Source organism: Phragmites australis, chromosome 21, assembly GCF_958298935.1.
Source record: "Phragmites australis chromosome 21, lpPhrAust1.1, whole genome shotgun sequence".
NCBI classification, from domain to species: domain Eukaryota; kingdom Viridiplantae; phylum Streptophyta; class Magnoliopsida; order Poales; family Poaceae; genus Phragmites; species Phragmites australis.
The window spans coordinates 21,088,665-21,112,593 of record NC_084941.1 but is presented as its reverse complement, the minus strand read 5'-3'; the positions used below and the strand labels follow the sequence as shown (position 1 = coordinate 21,112,593).

Genomic DNA, 23,929 nt, shown 5'->3' with positions numbered 1-23,929 from the left:
GCTAAGTTCACTTCCAGTGTCTATATGAAAATTACATGACTAGATTTGTCTCTAAAATTGCTTTCGTAAAAATATTTTGTATTAGTATTCATTAATATTAAGTTCTATATATGATGGTCAAAGAAAAAATAGAACACAGCAAGTACCCAATACCAATACGATGGATCGCATCCACATAGGGGCTGAGCATTGTGGACTGATGATTTATTTCTGAAGTACAAATGCACTTCAGCTAATTAAAGTCTGCCTATGACAAAGGAATCGAACTAACATTACCAGTCAATAAATTGTGGTGCTCCCGCCGTTTCAAAATAGAAGGCGTGATTTGACTTGGCATGGTCACCAAAACTAAGCTTTAACTACATTATATTATTTGTTATAATATGGAAGTATTTTCAAATAGGAATCTAATGGTACAAATTTTTTTTATCAGAGTCTGTATATTACAAGTACCTATTTGAATCTTGAAATGTGCACGTTCGTTATAAAAAGGGACGAGGAATTGTTAAGGATAACATCACCAAACATACAAAGAGTTTTATAAGTAAGTCACATGCTTGTTTATCAATATAAATGACACTTATCCAAGAAATAGAATAACATAATTAAAAATTATATAAACATAAAAGTGATATAATCATCTTCATGATTGCCTCTAAGGTATATCGTCAACACTCAGATGGTTCATTGCTTATAGTTTTGAAGCTGCAGCGTCACTCTGCTCAGCATGTTTGAATTGGAGCCAGGGTGTGAGTGCATCAACCAGCCTTTTGATGTCATCCGAGGAATGAGCTGCGCTAAGAGTAATTCGCAACCTGCCAAGAGACCCACATTCAGTCAATCTCGGTTGAAACAGATACTATTTCGTTCACAGTATTGACCAAGAGGAGATTATATGTTCATCAAATTCTAGCAGGAACCCCATCTACAATGAGCAAAATGGTTCACAATACAAGAAATTGCATGATTTCTCGGTCTATGACCACTAGGAAAACTTAAAGTGAATTTCAGGTTGGTGTAGTAAGCTCATGACAGGAGAAAAGAGATGCAAAATGACCATGACACCCAAAAAGAAAAAGGAATTGGAACCTGCATGAGTTGGGTGGCACTACGGGTGGTCGGATTGGTTGAACAAGAAACCCAGATCTTAGCAGATGGCTGCAGATTAAAAAACTTGAAATATGAGATACATGAAGCAATGAGACCATCAATGAAGGGAACTAAGAAAACTCGGAGGAAGGGGGAACCTGTGAGCCTTGAGAACTGTCTCTTCACTTCCAACTACAATGGAAATGATGGGGCTGGTAATGTCGAGTTTGGTCAAAGAAGCAAAATACTGCAGATGTTCCCAGATCACTGATCTCCGCCATCGCTCCTTCTTTGCGACATAGATGGCCGCTGAAATCAATAGTTTCAATTTAGAGAAAAATCCAGATGGTATAACCCAATATGCTCATTTCTCAATATACAATCCATTACAACACCCTCTTACTGTGTAGCAGAGATAAATTAAAAAAACGAGACCCAACTAGAAGAAACTAGGTGATTTCTCATTAACAAGAAATAGGCATCCAAATTAAACTTGGATGGTGGTGGTGTACACCACACCTCACCCATCACTAACTGAGATAGAGGCTCAGTTCCGTATAGCAGAAATATTTTATTTGAATTCTCATCCTCAAAGACTAATGTAAAATACATTCTATTTGAATTCTCATCCTCAAAACTAATGTGAAATCAATAAAACAGCATGTTACATCTATTCGTCATCCAAGATTATAACGGAAATTTTGAAACAAGTTCAATATACTTAGAGATATAGTGATAGATCTGCTAAGTCGTGAATTATACCATGCACAGAAGCAACTACTGGCACTGGCAAAGCAGTCGAAAATATGAATGAGCGACCTCGCGATAGGATTAGCCTCTTCCATCTAGTGCTGCACAACATATTATTGCAAACTGTTAGTCATAAATCTCGCAATGAAGTGCCGACTACTGATACTCCGCTCCAGTGTTCAGCCAATTTATAGGCATGATAGTTGGAAGTGTGCAAATGCGTGAAAACTGATAATAACCCCGATGACCTGACTATAATATATGATGTCAAAATAATATTTGTTCTCACTACCGTTACTAGGTTCCACTGCTACAGAAATACCAATTCACAACCCTGTATTACTCTCAGTTTCTTAAAAACCGGCAATAATAGCGTATTACAGTGATAGACCATCTGAAAATAACTAGCAATGAAAATCAATAATCACTACCGGTTCATGTCAAGAACCGACACTAATACTATCACCTTCGGTTCATGTAAAGAAGAACAGTGAAAAACAATTACTAGTATGTGTTTATATTAAAAACCGATACTGATAAGAAAGAGAGTATTAGTGTTGGTTCATATTAAAAATCAACACTAATAATGCTTTTTGCATCTCACCTTTGAAAATTCATAACATTTTCATACGGAGTTGGATGTTAACAAATTGTATATGAAAATTATAGCTCTTGATGAGATACACAACTTTGTACTTGATAACTTTTTTAAAGCCATCTAAGTTCCTAAATCTGGTTTACAAATAATTTGGCATTTATAACCTATCAAGCTCGAGTCCTTTGGTTGTTGTTCACTCATGAGAGTGTCTAGCAGTCCTAAACTATATGAAAAGGATAAAACTAGTTATACCATATAAAATGATGATATATCCAATGGTTAAGGATTAACATATTGTATATATAAAATGCGCTTATCGAAGCTCTTCTCTAACTTTCAATTGGGTCAATTTAGTTCCAAATTGGATGAAATATAGAACGATACAAGAATATAAGTTAGATAAATGATCACCTCTAATGGTAGTAGTTACATGGTGAAATGATAATATATGCAATGCTTAAGTTGGTTCATGTTGAAGCTGTGGAACACAGATATCGGTTTGTATGTCTGTAGTGACATGTTTGAAACTTCATAAAATATTCATACGGAGTCGGAGGGAGAAAAGTTTTATATGAAAATTGTAGCTCTCGATGAGATCTACACTTTATGGTTGACAAATTATTTATTTGAGGTCATTTAGATGTCTAAATAATCATAAAAAGTTTTAAACAATTAGGGTCAAATAGAAAAATATTCTATTGCTCTTAGCAAATACTGTGAGGTAGGATGGTATGGCAGCTTTGCACGAGGCGAGAGGTCACAGGTTTGAATCCCATGAACCGTAAGTGTGCAAAAATGGATGAGAGAGAGAGAGAGAGAGAGAGAGAGAGAGAGAGAGAGGTGACAAAAGCAGGATAGAGTTTTCCTTCAAATTCCAACCTAGCCTTGAACAATACATCCACTTTGTTTATATGGATACTATGTAAGAAACCAGCAAAGAAGACAATATATTAGTTATGGCTGCTCAACACACGTCACTAATGTCCTATAAGTGATGGGTCCAATAAGGATGCGTCACTAATATCTCTTCTGATCGGAATCAGATATAGACCCATCACTAATGAGTGATCACTAGTGATGGGTCGTAACATGACATGTCACTGATGATAATAGTGTCGGGTCAAGTTGTGACCCGTCACTAATGACTAGGTCACCAATGGTGGGTCGTCCTAGGCCAGTCATTAATAACGGACCAAGTTGTGACTCGTCACTAATGATAAGGTCATCAGTGACGGGTCGTCCTAGACCAGTCATAAGTGACGGGTCAAATTGTGACCCATCACTAATGATAAGGTCATTAGTGACGGGTTATCTTAGTTCAGTCATTAGTGACAAGTCACAACTTACCCGATACTAATGATTCACTCATTAGTGACGGGTCATCCTATACCAGTAGGGTCAACTTGTAATCCGTCACTAATGACCAACTCCAGTTACTAATGACGGTATTCACAAATATTTTTTATTTTTATTTTATTTTTCTCTTATTTTTTCTCACCTCAGCAGCACTAGAATAGGAGCCATTGTACATTTTTGCTTAAGTTTGATGTAAGTTGTGGCGGCTATGGACACAAACAAGAGTTTCAAAAACGGTGTAGAAACTTCCAAGAGCGAGAACTCAATCTTCCAAGCTGTTTTTTATCTCAAAAAAATTCTCCGAACCTAATAAAGTTGGGGAGAAACGAATGTAACTTTTTTTAGATGTCCGTAAAGTAAAAAAAAGGGTCAAAATTGAAGCCCGTATTCAAAAGTTATACCCGTTTTACCGAATGCAGTCCGGATCACCTATCAAATTATAACCCTTGATGAAATTTGGTAAAATTAGTCATTAGTGACGGGTCATGGTTATGACGCATCACTAAAAGGATAAAATATCCAGTTTCCATTACAACTACGTGACAGTAGAGGTGGTAAGGTGACTACACATGTGAGGAGGAGGTCGCGTATTCAATTCCTATGGAAGGCAAACTTGAAAACAATGTAAAAAAAAGTGACTTGTGAGGCATATGAGATGTGCCTGCGTTGGATGGCTCAAGTGAAAAAATATTTTTTTTGAATTTTTTGTGTAAAAAAAAGAAAATGTTCATCAGTCATTAGTGACGGGTCAAGATTACGACCTGTTACTAATGTTCAGTTAATAGTGATGGGTCACGGTTACGACCCGTCACTAATAACTGAACATTAGTGACGGGTCACGGTTATGACCTATCATTAATAACTTTATTAGTGACCTATCATTAGTGACGCGATAAGAGTAACGGGTATGAAACCCATTACTAATATCAGTTATCACCCATTACTAATGATTTTTTTAAAGTAGTGGGAGAGAGTTACTTGGCTCCTAAGCAAGTATAGATCTAAACAAATCAAATATTCCTTATCCAATCTAACTGAAAAGTACATGAATGTCTCAATGACATATATATGGGTTCAGGCCTCACATATCTTTTAACACATTCGATGGCGCATGAAGGATTAGAACAATTATCAATGGCATATAACTAAATGTCCCTAAGGACGAAGTAATCTTCTGCAATCTTCTATATCAGATATTTATAAGGATTTGTTAATTAATAATTAAGGATTTAGCATAAATATAGTATATCCTAGAGACGGATATTTCCCATACACTTATCCTTCATTCGATAGGGTAGATTTCATAACCATCATAAGGTAAATAATGCAAGTGCTGATATTCTAGGTAGTTTATTGTATTCTATACAAAAACCATTCCTGGATTAGCAAAGAGTACTCCAGATAGTCGAAAGTAATACAATCTGGGACAGTTACACTAAAAAATTCCAAGTGCAGTATATTTCCCTGACTTGACTATTTGAGGAGGGGAGGTAGTATGTCCAGAGAGATTTGATTCCAAGCCAGACATTCGGATCCCATGTCATAGAGAGAGTCATCGAACTAAGGGAAGTGAGAAGCAGACAAGCGATATGAAGCAAACCTAGTCACATAGGAGCAGAAATAATCTATTGAGATCCATAACAGAGTTATACCACGATTGATTCATCCAAAGGGTTTTAGGATTTAGAGTACGAGAAAACTTGCCGAGATCCTTAAGATTAAATCTAGATACATCCCCACCATAGTAATTTTCTTTTCCTGAGAATAATCAAGACGAAACATAATGTAGGGCAATTATCCTATGTAGGTCTGAACTTGTATAAAATCTTATGTCCTCCTCTTTAGTATGCACAGTTGATAACCAGATATCCCTACTTTAAATAAGTATTTATATAATCGAGTTTACCAATCGTCGACACATATATAACAAAATATATCTGTTCATAAGTTTGCAGTTGTATGATATAACCTGATATGCAACATTACTCTTGGCTTTGATGTCCATATTCTTCTATTCATATATTTGCAATAAAACTTGTCTGAGACCTTTTTGTACCCTCTATCTTTAGACAGATTAGCTTCATTTGTACAGTTTAATATATATGCAGCCTGAACAACTCTTTCCTTAGAAATAAAATATGATTATGTTCGTAAGAGTATTACCTGCATGCTATAAAACCACCCTGGCAGCCAGCAGCCTTGCTTAAGCTGCCAACACATATATCAATGTCATTTTCACATCCAAACAGCTCAGGTGCACCACCACCATTGTCACCGCAAACAAGTGTTCCATGTGCCTTGAAAAAGCAGTTGCAAATATGATTTGCTACCAAGATATGCAAAAATGTACTTGAGAGGGGATAAAATACTAACATCATCGACGACCAACAAAAAACCATATTTTTTGCGTAATTTGACAAGTTCAGATAAGGGAGCGAAATCACCATCCATGCTGAACAGACTGCACTTTGTAAATGAAAAAGAAGTTTTCAGTTTGGTACTCTGATAAATATAATAAGCACTTATTCACTGATGACTTGCCTATCTGTGACAACAACTTTCTTTCCCATTGAGCAACTGGACCTGCAAAGACAGTCAAAATATATATAGTTGTCGCTAATTCAAGTAGTGGTTAATATGTTGCATATATACCATGGCTGCAAAGTGAAAAAGAAACATACAGCAGGAGATCAAGATGCGACATGTCACGGTGCTTGTAGACAAACGCTACCGCTTCCTGCTGTCGCTCCACAAGGCGGATCCCATCAATAGTTGAAGCATGGTTCAGCGCATCTGAGAAAATTGCGATTCTCTCGTCCTCTGCAGGTTTTCTCCCAACAGCCAAAAGAGAGCTGATGCTACCCAGAGCAGTCATCACGGCCGTGTTGGCAGAAAATCCGGTGGGGCAAAGAAGGCAGTCCTGTAGAACCAGCGTGAGGATGCAAAGCCGAAGAAATTATGGCTATTAATTCAAACTTAAAATACGACATCGATATAATTGGACCTCTTTTTTCTGCAGTTCTGCCAGTGATTCCTCCACCAATTTGTGATATGTAGTATACCCGCAGATCAACGAAGAGCCTCTCGGCCCCATGCCGTACTCTTGAGCTGCCTAGCAAGCAAAAATCGGCTTAGAATACTAGATATGGCCAAATAATTGGGGAGGACTTTTACAGTACACTAAAATGAGTGCATACCGTCCATTTTTTTTATCCGGTGGTTTAGATTGGCCCAATGATACTCTATCGCCCATCAGTATCATGGGTATCATTAAAGAGTATCATGGGTATCATAAGGGTAGGATTGGAAAAAAAACTATGATAAACTTGTAAATTATATGTTTAATTAGAGAAGATCAAAATGTTAGTTCATTCTTCGGATAAACTTTCACTTATTCTGTTCATTTCATTTATTAGGGTTTCCACCCTCCGTCGGTCGGTCGATGATGGATGACGAAGGTCCGAAGTCTGGTCAGTCAATGACGTAATTACCCCTAAGGGTATCAAGATAATTATAATAATACCTATTAAAATAGACGGTTGGATCACAACAATGATACTCTTCATCATCTAGTATCATGGTGTACTGTAAAAGTTCTCTAATTGGGAGAGGCGGCACAGAACCGGCACACCTTCACTGCAGCCTCACGGATTGCCGGATGCGAGCTGAGGCACATGTAGTCGTTCCCGGAGAAAAGGATCAGTTTCTGGTTCACCTCGTCTTCTTGGATACTCGCCTCGCCATCTAACCAAAGCAAACCCGCTCATGGAATATCGATCATTACAAGCAAGAGGTAACACAAAAATGTTGCAATTAATCAAAAGGAAAACTGACACGTTCTGTTCATACAAAAAAAGTTCTGTTGTTGTTCAATAAAAACTTGACATGCACGGGAGGCAGGCAGAGGAAAGGTGCTGGGCACTGACTTATGGTGAGCCATTGCTGGAGAGAGGCGCGGTCGAGCCGGACCTCGACGGTGGCACGGTCCCAGGGCCCTGGGCCCCCGAAGGTCCCTGAGGCCGCCGGCGGCGGTGCGAGGGCGATGAGGCGCGTGTTGAACAGGAGTCTCCTGGCCGCAAGACTCGCGAGCGCGGCGTCCACGAGCGAGTCCCACGGCGACATTCCGTCGAACTGGCGGCGGGGGTGGCCCGTTGGGGTGGATGGGAGGAGAGGGAGAGAGCTATATGGTACAATGCGCTATCACGGATCAGAAACGTTCAAGACGAGATGTCGAGGTCTACTACTCAACGATGGCGGCAGCGCAGAGAGCGGCGAGCCGAGAGGCCGGGCACGTGCCGATCTCACCGTCCGTCCATCCTGAGCGATGCTGCTGTTTCCGCACTGGTGCACTGGATAGTGGGCAGAGCAGGAGGAGAAAGAGGGTTATGCTGGGTTTCGAGAAGAGAAACCTATGGCCCTGTTTGGGGAGCTGGAGCTTATAAATTTTTTCTAAAAAGCTGCTTATAGCTTCTCAGATAAGCGGTTTGACTTATAGATTTAATTTTTAGCTTCTCAGCATACCAGCTTTTTAGAAAAGTCACCATCAGCCAGCTTTTCAGCTTTTAGTTCATTTCACCAGAAACCAGCTTTTGCTTTTCAGAAAAGCTCCTCAGCAATCAGCCTGTTTGGGAGAGCTTCTCAGCTTCTCAGCTTTTCTGAGAAGCAGAAGCTGCCAGAAGCTCCCCCAAACAGGGCCTATATATGGGAAGGAAGACTACACTACACTGGAGCGAGGCCTTACCTTGTTCGGCTGCAGCTCTTTTTTTTATTGCGGAGCTGCTAGCTTCCGAACATCCGACATATATTTTAACGGTCTGTTGTAATATAAAAAATAACGTCTGTAACATCGGAATAACTATTTACAACATCAAGATATATGCATCAAAATAGCACACTGTATGTATCTGATCTAAAAGAAAAATTCTCACTGCAATATTATAGCTTGTTTCATGCAAAACCTATGCGGTTTAGAATTAGGTACAACATACGAAAATAACTATAGCAACAAATTTTTATAACGTCTGAAATATTAAATTTGAATATCTGAAACATTGTAGATACGAAAATATAGGAATTAACCCAAATAAATAATTTTTTCGGGTCTGAATCTATACGCAAAAGATTCCAATACGCAACATACGAAAATAACTATTCTAACGAATTTCTATAACATCTAAAATAATAAACTTAAACGTTTGAAACATTAAAGATACGAGAATACATAAATTAACTCAAATAAATAATATTTTTGGCTGGCCCAGGCAAAATGTCCTATGCGTCGAACGACCGGATCACAGCATTACCCTTTTTATTGCGTGGCCGTACAGCTTCTTCAAGTGTTGGTGGCCTAAGCACAGCTGGTTCCTAACACGTGTTTAGGAACATCTCTAGCAACAGGCTATACTCTCTCCGATTTATGACATTTTAGAGTGTCATATTCTGGCACTATTCTGGAATGGAGCAAAGGACATATTCTGGCACTCAAGCTGGCTGAATGGCAATGCACCACCTAATATTGCACCTCTCATCTTTGACAAATCATTCAGAAAAATTTTCAAAGTCAAAGATAACCTTACTCATCAGAGGTGGCAATGCTATATAGGAACAATTGAGACAGAGGAGGAGCTACAGTAGTTGACCAACTTATGGTGGTTAGTGAGAGACATCGAGCTACAACCCGAGGTAAATGACACAATATCATGGAGGTGGATGACAACACTACTACAGAATAGTCATTTACTGCCAGTTTGAAACCCACCATCACTTCCGGTTTTAGAACCGGCATTAGGCAAATGACAATGATAGTCTGCCAGATTCCCCACTGGCAGTGTTGCCCTTTTCTAGAAATAAAAAAATCCCACCCAGCCCCATGCTCACTCCGCCACCACTGCTCGCTTGCCTCGGTCATCGCTACGTCACCACACGCATCATTCCATCGTCCCTGTGCCCTCCCTTCTACCGTCGCCGCGCCATATGCTCAAATCGACTCGACTCATCTCATTCATACGAACACATCTCACAATCAACATACGAACAAATCGACTCATATCATCCATATACTGCTTGAACACCAGAACAAATCAACTCAAACACAAGAACAAACATGGACAAGGCCACTGTGGTCGACCTCACCCGCACCCTGGTCCCACCCTGGACTCGTCATCGGTCCGCCATCGCCGGAGACCGTGCGTTGCTTGGAGGAGCCGCAGACGAGGCCGCCGCTCGAAGGAGCCCGCATGAAGTAGGCCGCCGCTCGGAGTAGGCCATCCGCATGCATCTACCTTGCATTCTCCTCGAGCCGAGCTCATCCACAGTCGGAGATCGAGGGGAGCTACACGGCGCGACACTGAGCTCCAAGAAAAGAAGACAGGGTGGCCCTCGGCCTCCGCAGATGAGAACGGGAAGCTCTTGGTGCTTCTCTACTCGGCTGGATACATGCAGCAGGCAAGCGAGGAGGGAGCTGTGGCTGCACTGCTTCTAATGGAGCTCGGCGAGAGAGAGAGAGAGAGAGAGAGAGAGAGAGAGAGAGAGCCCAGGGGGCTAGGCAGGAGATGAGGAAGAGCTAGTCTGGGGGGTGGGAGAGAGAAAGGATAAAGGAGAGAGAGAACGATGAGCAGACGTGAGACCAGTTCGGACTTAGATTTTGTAGGATGTGGATGGGGTGAGCAGATGTGAACGCGTGAGACTAAGTGGATTCAATCCAAAATTTCAGGTTCCGCTCCCTAGTTCGCTACAAGTTCATAACAACAACTGGCAGATACTATCACTACCGATTGTTGTTATGAACCGTCAGTGATAATAACCTATTACTGCCGGTTGTTTTCTAAAACCAACAGTAATATTATTTTTCTTACAAACCGGCAGTGAAAATCGTATCACTGCCAGTTTTAGTTGATCCGACAGTGATGAGGCGGCAAAAAAGACCATTTCTGTAGAAGTGCAAATGGCCAATATACCACAAAATGTGCATACAACGTTCAGCTCGTTGGATCGATGAAGAGATATAACATGCAGAAGATATGGTGAGCCAAAATGGAACCAAAATGCAAAATGTTTTCGTGGGTCCTCATGCAAAATGAAATCCTAACCGCAGACAACTTAGCAAAACGGAATTGGCCACAAAACCAAATTTGTCGGGTGTGTGACCAAAAGAGCGAGACCACCGTACACCTGTGCAAAGATTATGTTTACACAAAAGAAGTTTGGATACACATCTCACAATAGCTGCACCTCCATAATTCACCGTAATTCACTCAGCATTAGACACTAACCAGTTGGTGGAGGGCGGCATCAAAAAGATCGACAAACAACTTCGATGAGATTTCAATGGTATAGTGATTGCCTTTTAGTGGAACATTTAGAAGGAAAGAAATCGAAAGACGTCCCAAAGTAACACAGAAGATGCACTGAGGGTTGCACAAATAACTAGAGATCAGATAGAGGAATTCCACAAAGCGATATTCTCCACTTGCTGAGTTGTGTTTGCATGTTTCTTCGAGGACTCGGGTTGTATTATAGCGCGTTGTATCGGCCCATGGCTTTATGTAGCTAGCTGCGACTATTTCCCTTTTATACTCTTTTACTCCTTATCTAATAAAATTGGCAGACCTCCTGCCATCCATTCTAAAAAAATGACATTTTAAAGTTCTGCACAAGCAGGTGAAATGGCCATCTTGCAAAAGTGTACAAGGGAAAGGTAGTCTATTAACGATGCAATTAAGGAAGGACAAGACTGAAAAATTGGGTAAAGTTACCTACGAATTATAGAACGACATACAATTAGGAAATTGTAGATGACATACACAATTGGACCTATCCAGTGTGTAGGGAGGCGGACAAAAGAACAGTTAATGTGTCATCTTCATGATCCAGAATGGATCTGTTCTGTACCATTGAGTGTGCTTATGGTCCAAGTGTCCAGAGTATCGGTGCACATGCAGGTTTCCTGTTGGAAAAAAAAAACATGACATAGAAAATGACATCCGTATGTAGACAGGAGGACAAAAGAACAGTTGATGCGTCGTCTTCATTCTCCAGAATGGACCTGTCCTGTACCATTGATTTTGAGAGTGAGCGATTTGTAGTGTTGCGCACACACTGTCAAGAACAGATCAATGAGCAGGCTTTGTCTACCAGAAAGGTAAACACGATGGGGGATAGGAAGATTTGCAATTCGGTAACCCGGTTGGGCTAACCTATTTCATTCTTCAAACCAAACAATTCGGTAAGGTTCATAATTGTTTGTGGGCGCTGCTGGCGCCTGAATCGGTAGGGGCGGGCCAAGTGCAGACACTACTATAGAAATGATTATCAGTGCGGGCTTAAAAATATTATTAGTGATAGTTTTTAAACTGGCACTGATAGTCACGGACTATCAGTGCCGGTTTTTGAATCGGTACCGATAATGAGTATTAGTACCGGCTTGTGAAAAAACCGGTACTGATATTGAGACTATCAGTGCCAGTTAACAAGGAACCGACACTAATACTCAACTATCAATATCGGTTTTTGTCATAAGCCGGCACTAATGGCCCCTCTCCTTATACAGAATCTAGTCATTGCCAACAGCAGCACAAATATTGTGACATACAGCACATACAGCAAGATAAACATGCATTTAAGTTTTACATGCACATATAATTATCTCAGCACATATAATATCACACACATACACAATTTATTCACATCTCATCTCATTCATGCATATATAACCATGTTATTTCACATATCATTGACTTGAGATCATAACTAATATAGGTTTGCACAAAAGTTCATAATTAACAGAAGTATACAACTAACAGATTATACTTAAATGCATCAAATAGAATTTAAGGAAAAAAAAAGTAAAATGCCCAGAATAATGAAACTGTATGATTAACATTTACCCACATGAATAACTTATCTCAATTTACACCATTTCATAGAATTATGTGAAACTGCCACTAAAGTTACTAAAGTACGAGGGAGAATCAAGCGACGTAATGCTGGAAAACCCAAGTACACACTAAAGGTCAACAAAAATATGTCAACACTCGCAAGAATAGTTGTCTGATTGAACAAAAAACGAACTACACTCAAGGTCTCGTCTACGTAGCAATGGTACATAAGCACAATTAGATGTTCAAAACACATTCCAGAGTAATCGAGTCTCATCTGTAAAGAATATGGCAACTATTCTGTAGAAAATATTTATGATTCTCAAGGAAAAAAATTATTAGTTATTAGAACTGAATACTGAACACTGAAAACTATTTCTTAAAGTTTTATTAATTCAACAATTATAAGGCCTCTTTGATATATATATATGGATTAAACATTCCTTATAAATTTCAATCCAAAGGAACTTAGTAACATGTATCCAGCAGGCGTCATCACATACATATCAAAAGTATGGGTTAGGCAGGAGAAGCTATCTTGAAAAATGGAGATAATATGACATCCATTGCAACATCAACCACTAATCACTCTAATGGAACATGCTGCCTCAGAAAAACTCATTTTACAATGTTAGACCTAGTGATTGCACTCTTGTCTTCTCAATGTGAATATGAATGCTAGATAAACTATTCAGAATTTGGGCACATGGTGAGTTATAGAATATTGATCTATATAATTAAACCAGTAGAGTCTAACTTATCCATAGAATGAATTCAATGCATATATCCAAATGTTGTTAATAGATAAGCCAAACGATAAATATCCTAGTGTTGGCAGCTTTCATCGCAAGATTTCAAAACTACATGTACTATATTATCAAGTGATTAACATGGAAAGGGACATTGGACTATAATGTTTTAAAAAGCGTACTTTCAAAACTAAAGTTATCATAAGGATGAGTCTTGTACCAAGTCAAGTATTTTTCATGTAAACTAAAACATAAACGATGAACTTTGGTTTTGGATTCATTTCATTTGAATAGGGGTTCTGGGCATATGACATGGGGTTCAACATTTTTCACATGATCTACATGGAATAGCAAAACTTTTATCCAAATTTGAGAATTTTTGGAGACACATATGATTTACTATGCATTATTGAAGCTATACAATTAATTTTTCTCACAGAAAAATGTGTAGACATTTCATGGTTGAAGCAAATTTTAACATGAAGAGTACAATATATGTAAACCAACAAAAATGATTTCATTCCATTTGGAGCATTCTACAGATTTCTATGTATTTAAAAAATTTACAGTTCTCTATAGTTCTACAGTTCTCTGGCGGCCGGCCTCGGGTCACGGGCTGCTGGTAGTCCTCGGTCGTGGCCCTAACCAAGGAGGGGTAGAGCAGGCCCATAGCATGGGGGTGTTTTAGACTTGGCGGTGGCACGAGCCACGGGAATCTTGAAAACGGATGCGGCCTTTGGCCGCACGAGACATGGCGGCGAGCTGTGCAGCATAGACATGGCATGGCAGCATGGCTATGGCTGCGTGCGCATTGGCCAAGCAGAGAGAAATGGAGCACAGGGAGGGAAAAAGGAGCGACAATGTTCATCAACGTAGGGAGAGCTAGCAGACGGTGACGGTGAGGATGACGATGGGGACAAGGACGGGGATGGCGGGGCTTAGGGGACAGCGATGGGGATGAGGATGGTGGGGCTCTAGGGATGGTGGCGTTGGGGAGACAGTGGGGCTTTAAGGACAGCGGTATCGGGGAGGCAGTGGAATCGGTAAGTGTGCAAGGGATTGAGAGGTTGCGGCTAAGTCCTCATATATATAGGGATCGAGTATCAGTGCCGATTATTCCTTGAGCTAGCACTGTTTTTATTTTCTCTTTTTTAATTTGCTTCACGTTAGAATATTTGCTGAATGTCGGATGATCCGGCATGCACATAGTCAAAACATCAGAACTCCAGCATGTAGAAAATTTTCGATGTTGGACCATCCGGTCTGTACGCTGAACCAAAATTTACGAAGCACCCAGAATAGCATATTAGTGACGGTTGTGGTATACAACCGGCACTGATACTGGGAATATTAGTGCCGGTTGTTTACTATAACCGGTGTTGATAGCAAAAAATAGCACGACCTAGGTTTTTTGTCAACGCTGGATAGTCCGGTAATCTATGCTGTGACTTCACTAGACTATCCGGTGTGTAGAGTAGGTTTTTGCAGAGAGGGTGCAGAAGTTTAGCTCTCTGGAAAAATTAGTCTGGTGAGGTATTTAGTAAATGCAGGACTATCCGGGGAGCGTGTGGATGATTTTTTGCAGAGAGAATTGCTCTCTGGAAAAACCAGTTTGATGCATGTTCCAGTGTATACGACGGAATATCCGATAGCTCAAAGTGTTTTTTGTAGAAAATTTTGCTCTCTGGAAAAAATCATTTGGTGAAGATATCAAATGATCATCGGACCATTCAGTGAATGTAAAGACGATTTCTTGTAGAGAGTTTGTTCTCTGTAAATTTTTATCTAGCGTAAGGTTCTAGTGAGGACATTTTGGCCAGCAGAACATCCAGTGAACATTGGACTAGGATTTAGGTTTTGGCTGAGTTGAACTCGTTGGATGATCCGGTGTTCTCATTTTTGTTCTCACTAGACCATCCGGTGTTTAGTCCGAAACCGAATCGAGTTAGATTCCTAGATCTATTCAGATTCTTTTCGTGTCTTCAGCCGAACAGAGCTTGTTTGCGTAGGTTTTAGTATTGAGAGTCCTATTTCCATAAGGCCAAGTCCAAGCCACCCTTATAAATAGCAAAGGGGATGAAGGCCGATTGCAACACATCAGTCAATCGCAAAAATTGCATCTACTTTTATTCTCTTTTATTTTACTACACATTAGGGTTAGTTCTTCATTGTTGCTTCAATTCACCATGGATTGGGCAGTGGTCTTTGTTGATTTTCTTGTAAATCAACCGAGCAATGACTCTCACGGTTGTTGTTCGAAATCCTTTGCTTGTTTGCTCGTAAACAAGTCGCGATTTCCTTGTAAAATTGGGATAGTTATCTAAGATTCAAGGATTTGTGTGTTGCACGGGGTTGCAAAATCTCGCGCCAACAATCAGCACTGATACTGGACTATTAGTGCCGGTTGTTTACTATAACCAGCACTCATTTATATTAGGTTTATAATTTGTGTAGTATATCTTCGTTACATAATGCAATGTATATGTTTAATAAAAATTAAAGCTTTTTACTTAATATAAATTAAGGTATATTCTTAGTAGATACGAATTAGATCTATAACTATCATACAATAGCTTTATTTGTACTAATTAAAGTATTAATGATAGCTGTAGACATTTTAATTAATACAAAATAAAGCATATTCTTACTTAATACGGGTCCTTGATACAAATTACAGTGAATATTGAATTAATTATTCCATAAAAGCTGCATTCATTTAACGGTTATAGATTCGTTATGATCGTTGCGTATGTAGGTAGGTTCCTCAATGTCGTCAATGAGAGGCAGATCGACATTCTTTCCAAAAGGAGGTAGGTCGTCGAATTGATTGTAGTCTTTTTCATCGACAACATCCTCAACACCAACAGTCTTTCTTTTTTCTTGAAGAACCACATGGCATTCCTCCTTATTAATTGGATATGTGTACTTTACATAGAAGACTTGAGTAACATCTTTGGCAAGCACGAATGGTTCTTCTCTGTAGCTGACGAGTTTGAGGGTTGACGGTAGTCATAACGTACTTGTCGGTATTCACTCCACCTGGGAGTCTGATCCATTAGCACCGGAACAGGGGGATCTTCAACTATTCTCCATATTAAAACTCCCAAGTCTCCACTATGAATTCATAGTAGGTCTCCCTATTACCAGCGTGGTCATAGATATCAATACGGATACCGTTATTTTGGTTAGTGCTCTTGTTGTCTTGTGCTCTTGTATAAAATGTTCTCCAGCGCGGTCATAGGCATCAATATAGACACTCCAAATTTTGAAGCCTCCAAGCACAAGGTTGAGCTCCTCTCTATTCTGTTCGCGTTAGGGGGAGCAGAAAGTGCCTTTTATAGGTTGTAAACTTATTAGTGCCGGTCTGTAATATGAACCAGCATTGATACTTAGTATCAGTGCCAGCTCATGGTTACCAGCTGGCACTGAAACTGAGTATCAGTGCCAGTTCAACGCTCAATCGTTGATTGAGTGCGGGAAGTTATAAACTGGTACTGATACTTCATCAGTGCAGGTTTTATCCTAGCCGGCACTGATGACCATCTCGGATGACTGTTTCTGTTGTAATGAGGGTATACATCCAAAATTTTCAAAGATGTTATTGCCACCTTCAATTCTTCAAAGTGTTGGGTAATGGGCAAGCTACGCTAACCTAAAACAATTTTTTTTACCGCATTCACTCAGGAAACCAGGCTAGTAGGAGATCATGGATCGTTACCGTCGACATGTAGCGTAGGAAGAGTTGGAGTAGACCGATTTAACATCGTGCACGTCAAACTCCTCGAGTAGCTTCTCGATCAGATCCATGACCATACCTGCATAGGTGGTCACACTTCCCGACCAATTCTGAGCAGGTGATCGTGCTCCTCGACCAGTCCTCGACCAGCTCCCGATCAGGTCTGTCGTGTCCTCGACCAGTTTTGAGCGGTCATGTCGTGTTGTCTTACCAGATCCGAGTGGTCGTGCTGTGCTCCGCGATCAGATGAGTAGGTACATCGACCAGTTCATCACGGTCGGCGACCAATCCCGAACACGTCGCGATCAACTCATCGAGAAGATCATCGCCACAATAGCAGCAGCGCCTCTATGATATCCACACGTATTGGACAGAAACGCCAAGTGCCGATATGCTAGCACCGCACGCGCGGCTTGGGTTTTAGAGATCGTGTAAAAGGCTGCAGCTAGGGTTTCGGAGTGGCTCAACCTTAGCACTCCCTACCCACGCCTCTCCTTATATAGAGCTCACCAATGAGCTCCCACGTGGGAAGCCCTTTAGGACTCTAACTTCTCATAGATCACAATCCAATCAAAACCGATATACGAATCCAATTCGCATGTTTTGTTCCAACCCATTAAGTTGGTGACCCGTTAGGTTCATGTACAAATGGCTACGACTCGGAAACCCTTTCCAAAAGAAAATCAATAGCGGTCCCTAGCTGGACATGTTGACTCCTGAGTATACACAAAAGATCATATCAGTTGAGCCTTGATATACACATGCATCGGTCCCTTCGCCTCACAATACCACTCAAGCTCAAGAGAGATACGTGTCACCCTTGTGATAGCTCGACCATTCACTCGATCAAGTAGTGGATTCATTATGACTAACTCTTCAATCATATTGGTATGGCCATGCACTTTCTCGATCCAACTACCTCAAGGGCCCAGAGATATCTCTCCCATTATTAAGGAGGGGCAAATTCCATCTTGATTGCTCACACCCCACGACATGTTTCATGACAAGCCCAAAAACTACCTTTATGACTATCCAGTTTCGGAATAGCGTTTGGCAGCCTTAAAGTATACCACTACACATTCTGGGAAGCAATGACGATCTCGGGTCAAAGGATCCTGCAGGTACACCATTTGAGATAACAACTGATGGCACATCATAAATAACAATCCCAATAATATCTCAAGGTAGGTCTATCCAACATCATATTCTCTAACATAAATATCCATATTATTGACTTGGTATCTCTATACCTATGATCCATGAAACGTGATCATCAATCAATACATGTGCTGGCCTTATGTATCATCATAATGATATATGAGCAGGGATCGACTAAGAATAACATCATGATATAAACAAAGAGTTTCATGAACAAGTCACATACTTGCCAATCAATGTAAAAGGTAGTCATTCTTGCAATAACATATTATTGAAAAGTACATTAACATAGACGTGTATTATAATCATCTTTCAATCTCCCATTTGCACTAGATTCAATCATGTAAGTATCTAATATCCATAGCTCTCATGTGCGCTTCATGCTTTGGCCGCGGGAGTGGCTTTGTCAACAGATCAAAAATATTCAGATACGTGTGCATCTTGCATATTTTCACGTCACCCCGATCTAAAATCTCTCAAATAAGGTGATAGTGCCACAGTATGTGCTTGGACTTCTGATGCGACCTAGGTTCTTTGGCTTGCGCAATGGCTCCACTATTATCACAATAGAGATCCATTGGACTAGAAGCATTAGGCACCACACCTAACTCAGAAACAAACTTTCTGATCGAAACAGCCTCCTTTGCAGTTTCAGAAGCTGCGATATACTCGGCCTCCACTGTGGAATCGGCCACCATTTCTTGCTTAGAACTCTTCCAATGCACTGCTCCTCCATTGAGGCAAAACACAAAACCAGATTGCGATCTCAAATCATCCTTGTTGGTTTAGAAGCTAGCATCGGTGTAACCATTTACAACGAGCTCATCCTCACCTCCATAAACTAGGAACATATCTATAGTTCTTCTCAAGTACTTGAGGATATTCTTTACTGTTACCCAGTGAGCTTCACCGAGTTTAATTGGTATCTACTCGTAACACTTAGAGCATAGGAGACATCTGGGCGTGTACAAAGTATTGCATACATGATGGATCCGATAGCAGAAGCATACGGGATCGCACCCATTTTCTCAAGCTCATTAGTGGTCGAAGGACACTGACTCTTGCTGAGAGTGATGCCATGTGACATCGGCAAGAAACCCTTTTTGAAAATCCTGCATATTGAGCCTTTTCAATACCCTGTCGATGTATGTACTCTAGCTTAATCCGATCAGCCTTCTCGACCTATCTCTATAGATCTTTATGCCCAATATGTATGCTGCCTCTCCTAAATCTTTTATTTAAAAACTCTTTTACAACGAAGATTTGACAGCATCAAGCATCCTAATATCATTTCCGATCAATAATATGTCATCTACATGCAAGACCAGAAACACAGGTGCGCTCTCACTAACCTTTTTGTAAACACAAGGCTCTTCTTCATTCTTGATGAAACCAAACCTTTTGACCACCTCATCAAAATGAAGATTCCAACTCCGAGAAGCTTGCTTCAGCCTATAGATGTACTTTTGCAGCTTGCATAACTTCCTAGCATTTTTTGGATCGACAAAACCTTCAGGCTGTGTAATGTACACATCCTCACTAGGTTTCTATTAAGGAAAGCTGTTTTGACATCCATCTGCCATATTTCATAGTCATAATATGCAGCAATTGCTAGGATGAACCGGATAGAGTTTAGCATTGCGACGGGTAAAAATATTTCATCATAATCAACACCATGAATATGCCTGAAACCTTTTGCCACTAATCATGCCTTATATATGTGAACATTTCCATCAACGTCTATCTTTTTCTTAAAAACCCATTTGCACTCAACTGCTTTGACACCATCAGGTGGATCAACCAAGTTCCAAACTTGATTATCGTGTATGGATTCTATCTCAGATCTCATAGATTCAAGCCATCTCTCAGAGTTTGGTCCCACCACCACTTCCGAGTAGGTCTTAGGTTCATCATTGTCTAACAATAATATATCACACTACTCCGTAGTTAGGAACATAAACCTCTCAGGTATGTGACTGATCCTTTTCGACCGTCATGGGGCTGGTGTCTCCATAACATATTCTGCAACATCCAATTGTGGTTCAGTAAGAGCTGGAACACTTTTTGATGGTTCCCGAATCTCTTCGAGTGCCTTCTTCTCGGTTATAGAAGTAATATCCTTTGGTTTCCCTAGGATACCCCACAAAGAAGCATTTATCTGATTTGGGAGTGAGCTTATCTGACATCAAATATTTTACATAGGTCTCACAACCCCAGATCTTAGGGAAAGACAACCCGGGACGCTTCCCGGTCCATATCTCATATGGTGTTTTCCCTACAGTTTTAGATGGAATCCTATTTAAAGTGAACTTAGCAGTTTCTTGAGCGTATCCCCAGAAGGATAATGGAAGATCAGATTGGTTCATCATGGACCGGACCATATTCAACAAAGTTCGATTCCTCCGTTCGGACACTCTATTCCATTGAGGCGTCCCCGATGGAGTCAACTGTGGAAACAATTCCACATTGCTTTAGATGATCACCAAACTCATGGCTCAAATATTTACCTCCACGATCAGATCGTAGAAATTTAATTGTCTTGCTAAGTTGATTTTGTGCTTCATTTGAAACTCCTTGAACTTTTCAAAGGACTCATACTTGTGCCTCATTATGTAGATGTAACCATATCTATTAAAGTCATCGGTAAAAGTAATGAAGTACTGAAAACCACCTCTAGTGATAGAGCTCATTGGTCCACATACATCAGTATGTACAAGGGCTAACAACTCACTCGACCTCTCTCCTTGACGGGTGAAAGACCCCTTAGTCATCTTGCCAAGTAAACAAAATTTGCATGTATCAAATGATTCAAAATCAAATGAATCAAGAAGACCATCTTTATGGAGCCTCTACATGCGTTTCTCATTTATATGACCTAAGCGACAATACTAAATAAAAGTGGGACTCAAATCATTAAGTCGAGGCTTCTTTGTATTAGTGTTATAGACAAGGACATCTTCAAGATCTAGAATATATAATCCATTCACCAATAGACAATTACCATAGAGCATACCATTCAAATAAATCAAACAATACCTGTTCTTTATTATAAATCATATCCATCTTCTTCCAAACATGAAAAAGAGATAATGTTTTTGCCCAAGGCAAGAATGTAATAACAATTATTTAATTCCAAAACTAATCCTGAGGGTAGCGATAAGGAATAAACACCGACGGCCAACACAACAACTTTTGCACCATTGCCGACACGGGCATCCATCTCTCCTCTCGCATACTTCCTAGTCCTTTTCAGTCCCTGCAACGATTTGCAAATATGAATCATTGATCTGGTATCAAATATCCATGAATCATTATGACACGTAGGAAGATTAATTTCAATAACATTTATACCTGAAGTGGAAGTCTTACTTCCCTTCTTCTTCTTGAGTTCTTCCAAGTATAGCTTGCAGTTCCTCCGCCAATGGCCAGGCTTATGGCAGTGGTGGCAAGCATCAGAAGTAGCAGGGCCAGCCTGGGGCTTCCCAACAGGTTTAGGCTTTGAGCTCGAGATCTGATCTGACGCTTTAGCTTTAGCCTTGTACTTTCTCTTCTTGCTATCCTTCTGAACCATCATCACATGACTAGAGCTTTTCTTAATGCTTTTCTCAGCAGTCTTAAGCATCCCATGCAATTTAGTCATACTCTTCTCTATGCTATTCATATGAAAATTCAAAATGAACGACTCGAAGCTGGCAGGGAGTGACTGGAGAATCACATTTGTAGCCAACTCAGGACTAAGCGGAAAACCAAGTTTTTCCAGGTTCTCAATGTAATCAATCATCTTGATCACATGAAGACTAACTAGACTGCCTTCTGTCAACCTGCACGCAAACAAGGACTTGGAGGTGTTGTACCTCTCGGCCCTAGCTTGGTTCTCAAACATGCCTCGGAGTCTCACAATCATATCGTGAGCATCCGAGTTCTCATATTGCTTCTGAAGCTCATAGGACATAGTGGCAAGCATGAGACAGCTAACACCGAGTGAGTCATTGGTATGCTTCTCGTAAGCCCTCCGATCAGCAGCAGATGCATTATCAGCTGATTCGCTAGGATAGGGAACCTCTAGAACATACTCTTTTTTCTCTTGTTTAAGAATAATTCTCAGATTTCTATACCAATCAATAAAGTTTGTTTCAGATAGCTTTTCTTTTTCAAGAATCTAACGCAAAAACTGGAATTTATGTTAACAGTAGGTGCCGTGATCTACAACAGAAATAAATATGCAAAGTTTAGCACTATATTTATGTAAACCTTTCATTAAACAATTTAACAAAATATACTCCTACTATATGTTTTGAAACCGTTTCCCTCTAATGACATATAGTGGAACAAGATCCATATTCAACTAGGTTTTAGTGATCTTTGGTATCACTGCTAGAAACTTAGGTGACATAGGTAAGCAACATCTTGCTAATCACATCCCTATATGACTCTTGTTTGTTGGGTGGCATCGAATGCCCCAACGCCCAACACTATGCCCCAAAACCCAAAACCGTTTCAATAGCTTTGTTAAGTAAACCAACACTATACGTGTAGATGTCTGACATCCACCCTAATTAGTTAAGATAAAAGGTGGCACCCTACTTTGGCAGATCTACCAAACAATGATCAAAACCTAAGTAGGTGTAGCTATTGGAAGGGCATCAATTATTCTTAATTTTTCTGAGGGAAGCTACTCTATCATGTAAACATATCCATCTTATAGAAAACATGAATAAAATAACATGACAGGATATCACAGGCAATCATGTTCACTGCGACATAGTATGGCCTCTTCACACGGTGATCTCCATCGCCATGGTCCCTGTCCTCCTGATCATCACGCTTCAAGTTCCCATGATCATGTATTAGTCTATTACACCTAATAGCACTAGATAAAATACATGAGAAATAGAAGCATCACAAGTCAGCACGCAAGTCGTTATACAATAAAATGATAACCTTTGGCTGCAATTAATCATGAAATGCAGGCCATAAAAATTACATGCATGCAACATAGACTCATAAAGGTCATACTATTCACATCGTTCACTGCAAAAATAAGTTAAGCGTAGAATCGAATTCTAAGAGAATGATGAAAACATGTTATTCCTAAAAGCCCTAGGTTCGAACAGCACGGCAGTCCCGCTAGCTGGTTAGTGGGTGGGGTTCGAGGTGGAAGCCGCCCAACGCAGGTTTCAGGGCAGTACCCTGAAAACCTCTCATAAATTCATAGATCGTATCTATGAAATCGCTATGAAAATCTCATCAGATTGATCATTTCTAGCTGATTCCGAGTCATTCAAAATGCCTCAATTTTCATTGGAACAATCATATAGATCATCGCATGAGGTTTTCTGGAAATGACTAACCTCGATTTGTTGTTATCCCGACCAACAAGCGGCGCACGCTGTCAGCCCCGATGGTGATTCCACCTGGTAGGGCAAGTCGCATGCGCGACCAGGTGGGAGATCGAGCTAATCTTTTTGGTCGGATGATTCCATCGACTCGCACCTGATCCGATCCCAATTACACAAAATCATGCAGCGACCGATCCATCACATGAACCGATCACTAAAATAATAGATCCAACCTATTACTACCACATATCACATATATGTGACCATCCATATCAAAA

At 40.3% G+C, this 23,929-nt stretch overlaps 1 protein-coding gene across 2 annotated transcripts; it reads right to left on the bottom strand.

Moving 5' to 3' along the window:
* Nucleotides 1-502: 502 nt before the first annotated feature.
* Nucleotides 503-10,318, bottom strand: LOC133902916 (8-amino-7-oxononanoate synthase-like). 2 transcript variants are annotated; one of them, XM_062344241.1, is made up of 11 exons: nt 9,926-10,318; nt 7,425-7,537; nt 6,798-6,905; nt 6,475-6,713; nt 6,335-6,376; nt 6,167-6,254; nt 5,957-6,090; nt 1,852-1,940; nt 1,248-1,398; nt 1,090-1,158; nt 503-815 (listed from the first exon to the last, which is right to left on the bottom strand). In XM_062344241.1, exons 1-11 carry the CDS (start codon nt 10,068-10,070, stop codon nt 692-694), a joined length of 1,302 nt encoding a protein of 433 aa, XP_062200225.1. In that variant the 5' UTR covers nt 10,071-10,318; the 3' UTR covers nt 503-691. The 2 variants fall into 2 exon arrangements, with proteins under 2 accessions (XP_062200225.1, XP_062200224.1); XM_062344240.1 differs by lacking the exon at nt 9,926-10,318 and adding an exon at nt 7,720-8,235.
* Between the last annotated feature and the right edge of the window lie 13,611 nt (nt 10,319-23,929).

Excerpts from the sequence above, each read along its gene's own strand:
- LOC133902916 (XM_062344240.1), bottom strand. The coding sequence starts at position 7,915 with ATGTCGCCGTGGGACTCGCTCGTGGACGCCGCGCTCGCGAGTCTTGCG. Across the intron at positions 7,538-7,719 it reads CCAGCAATGGCTCACCATAA|ATGGCGAGGCGAGTATCCAA; the intron begins GTCAGTGCCCAG and ends TGCTTTGGTTAG. Across the intron at positions 1,159-1,247 it reads ACAGTTCTCAAGGCTCACAG|CCATCTGCTAAGATCTGGGT; the intron begins GTTCCCCCTTCC and ends TTTAATCTGCAG.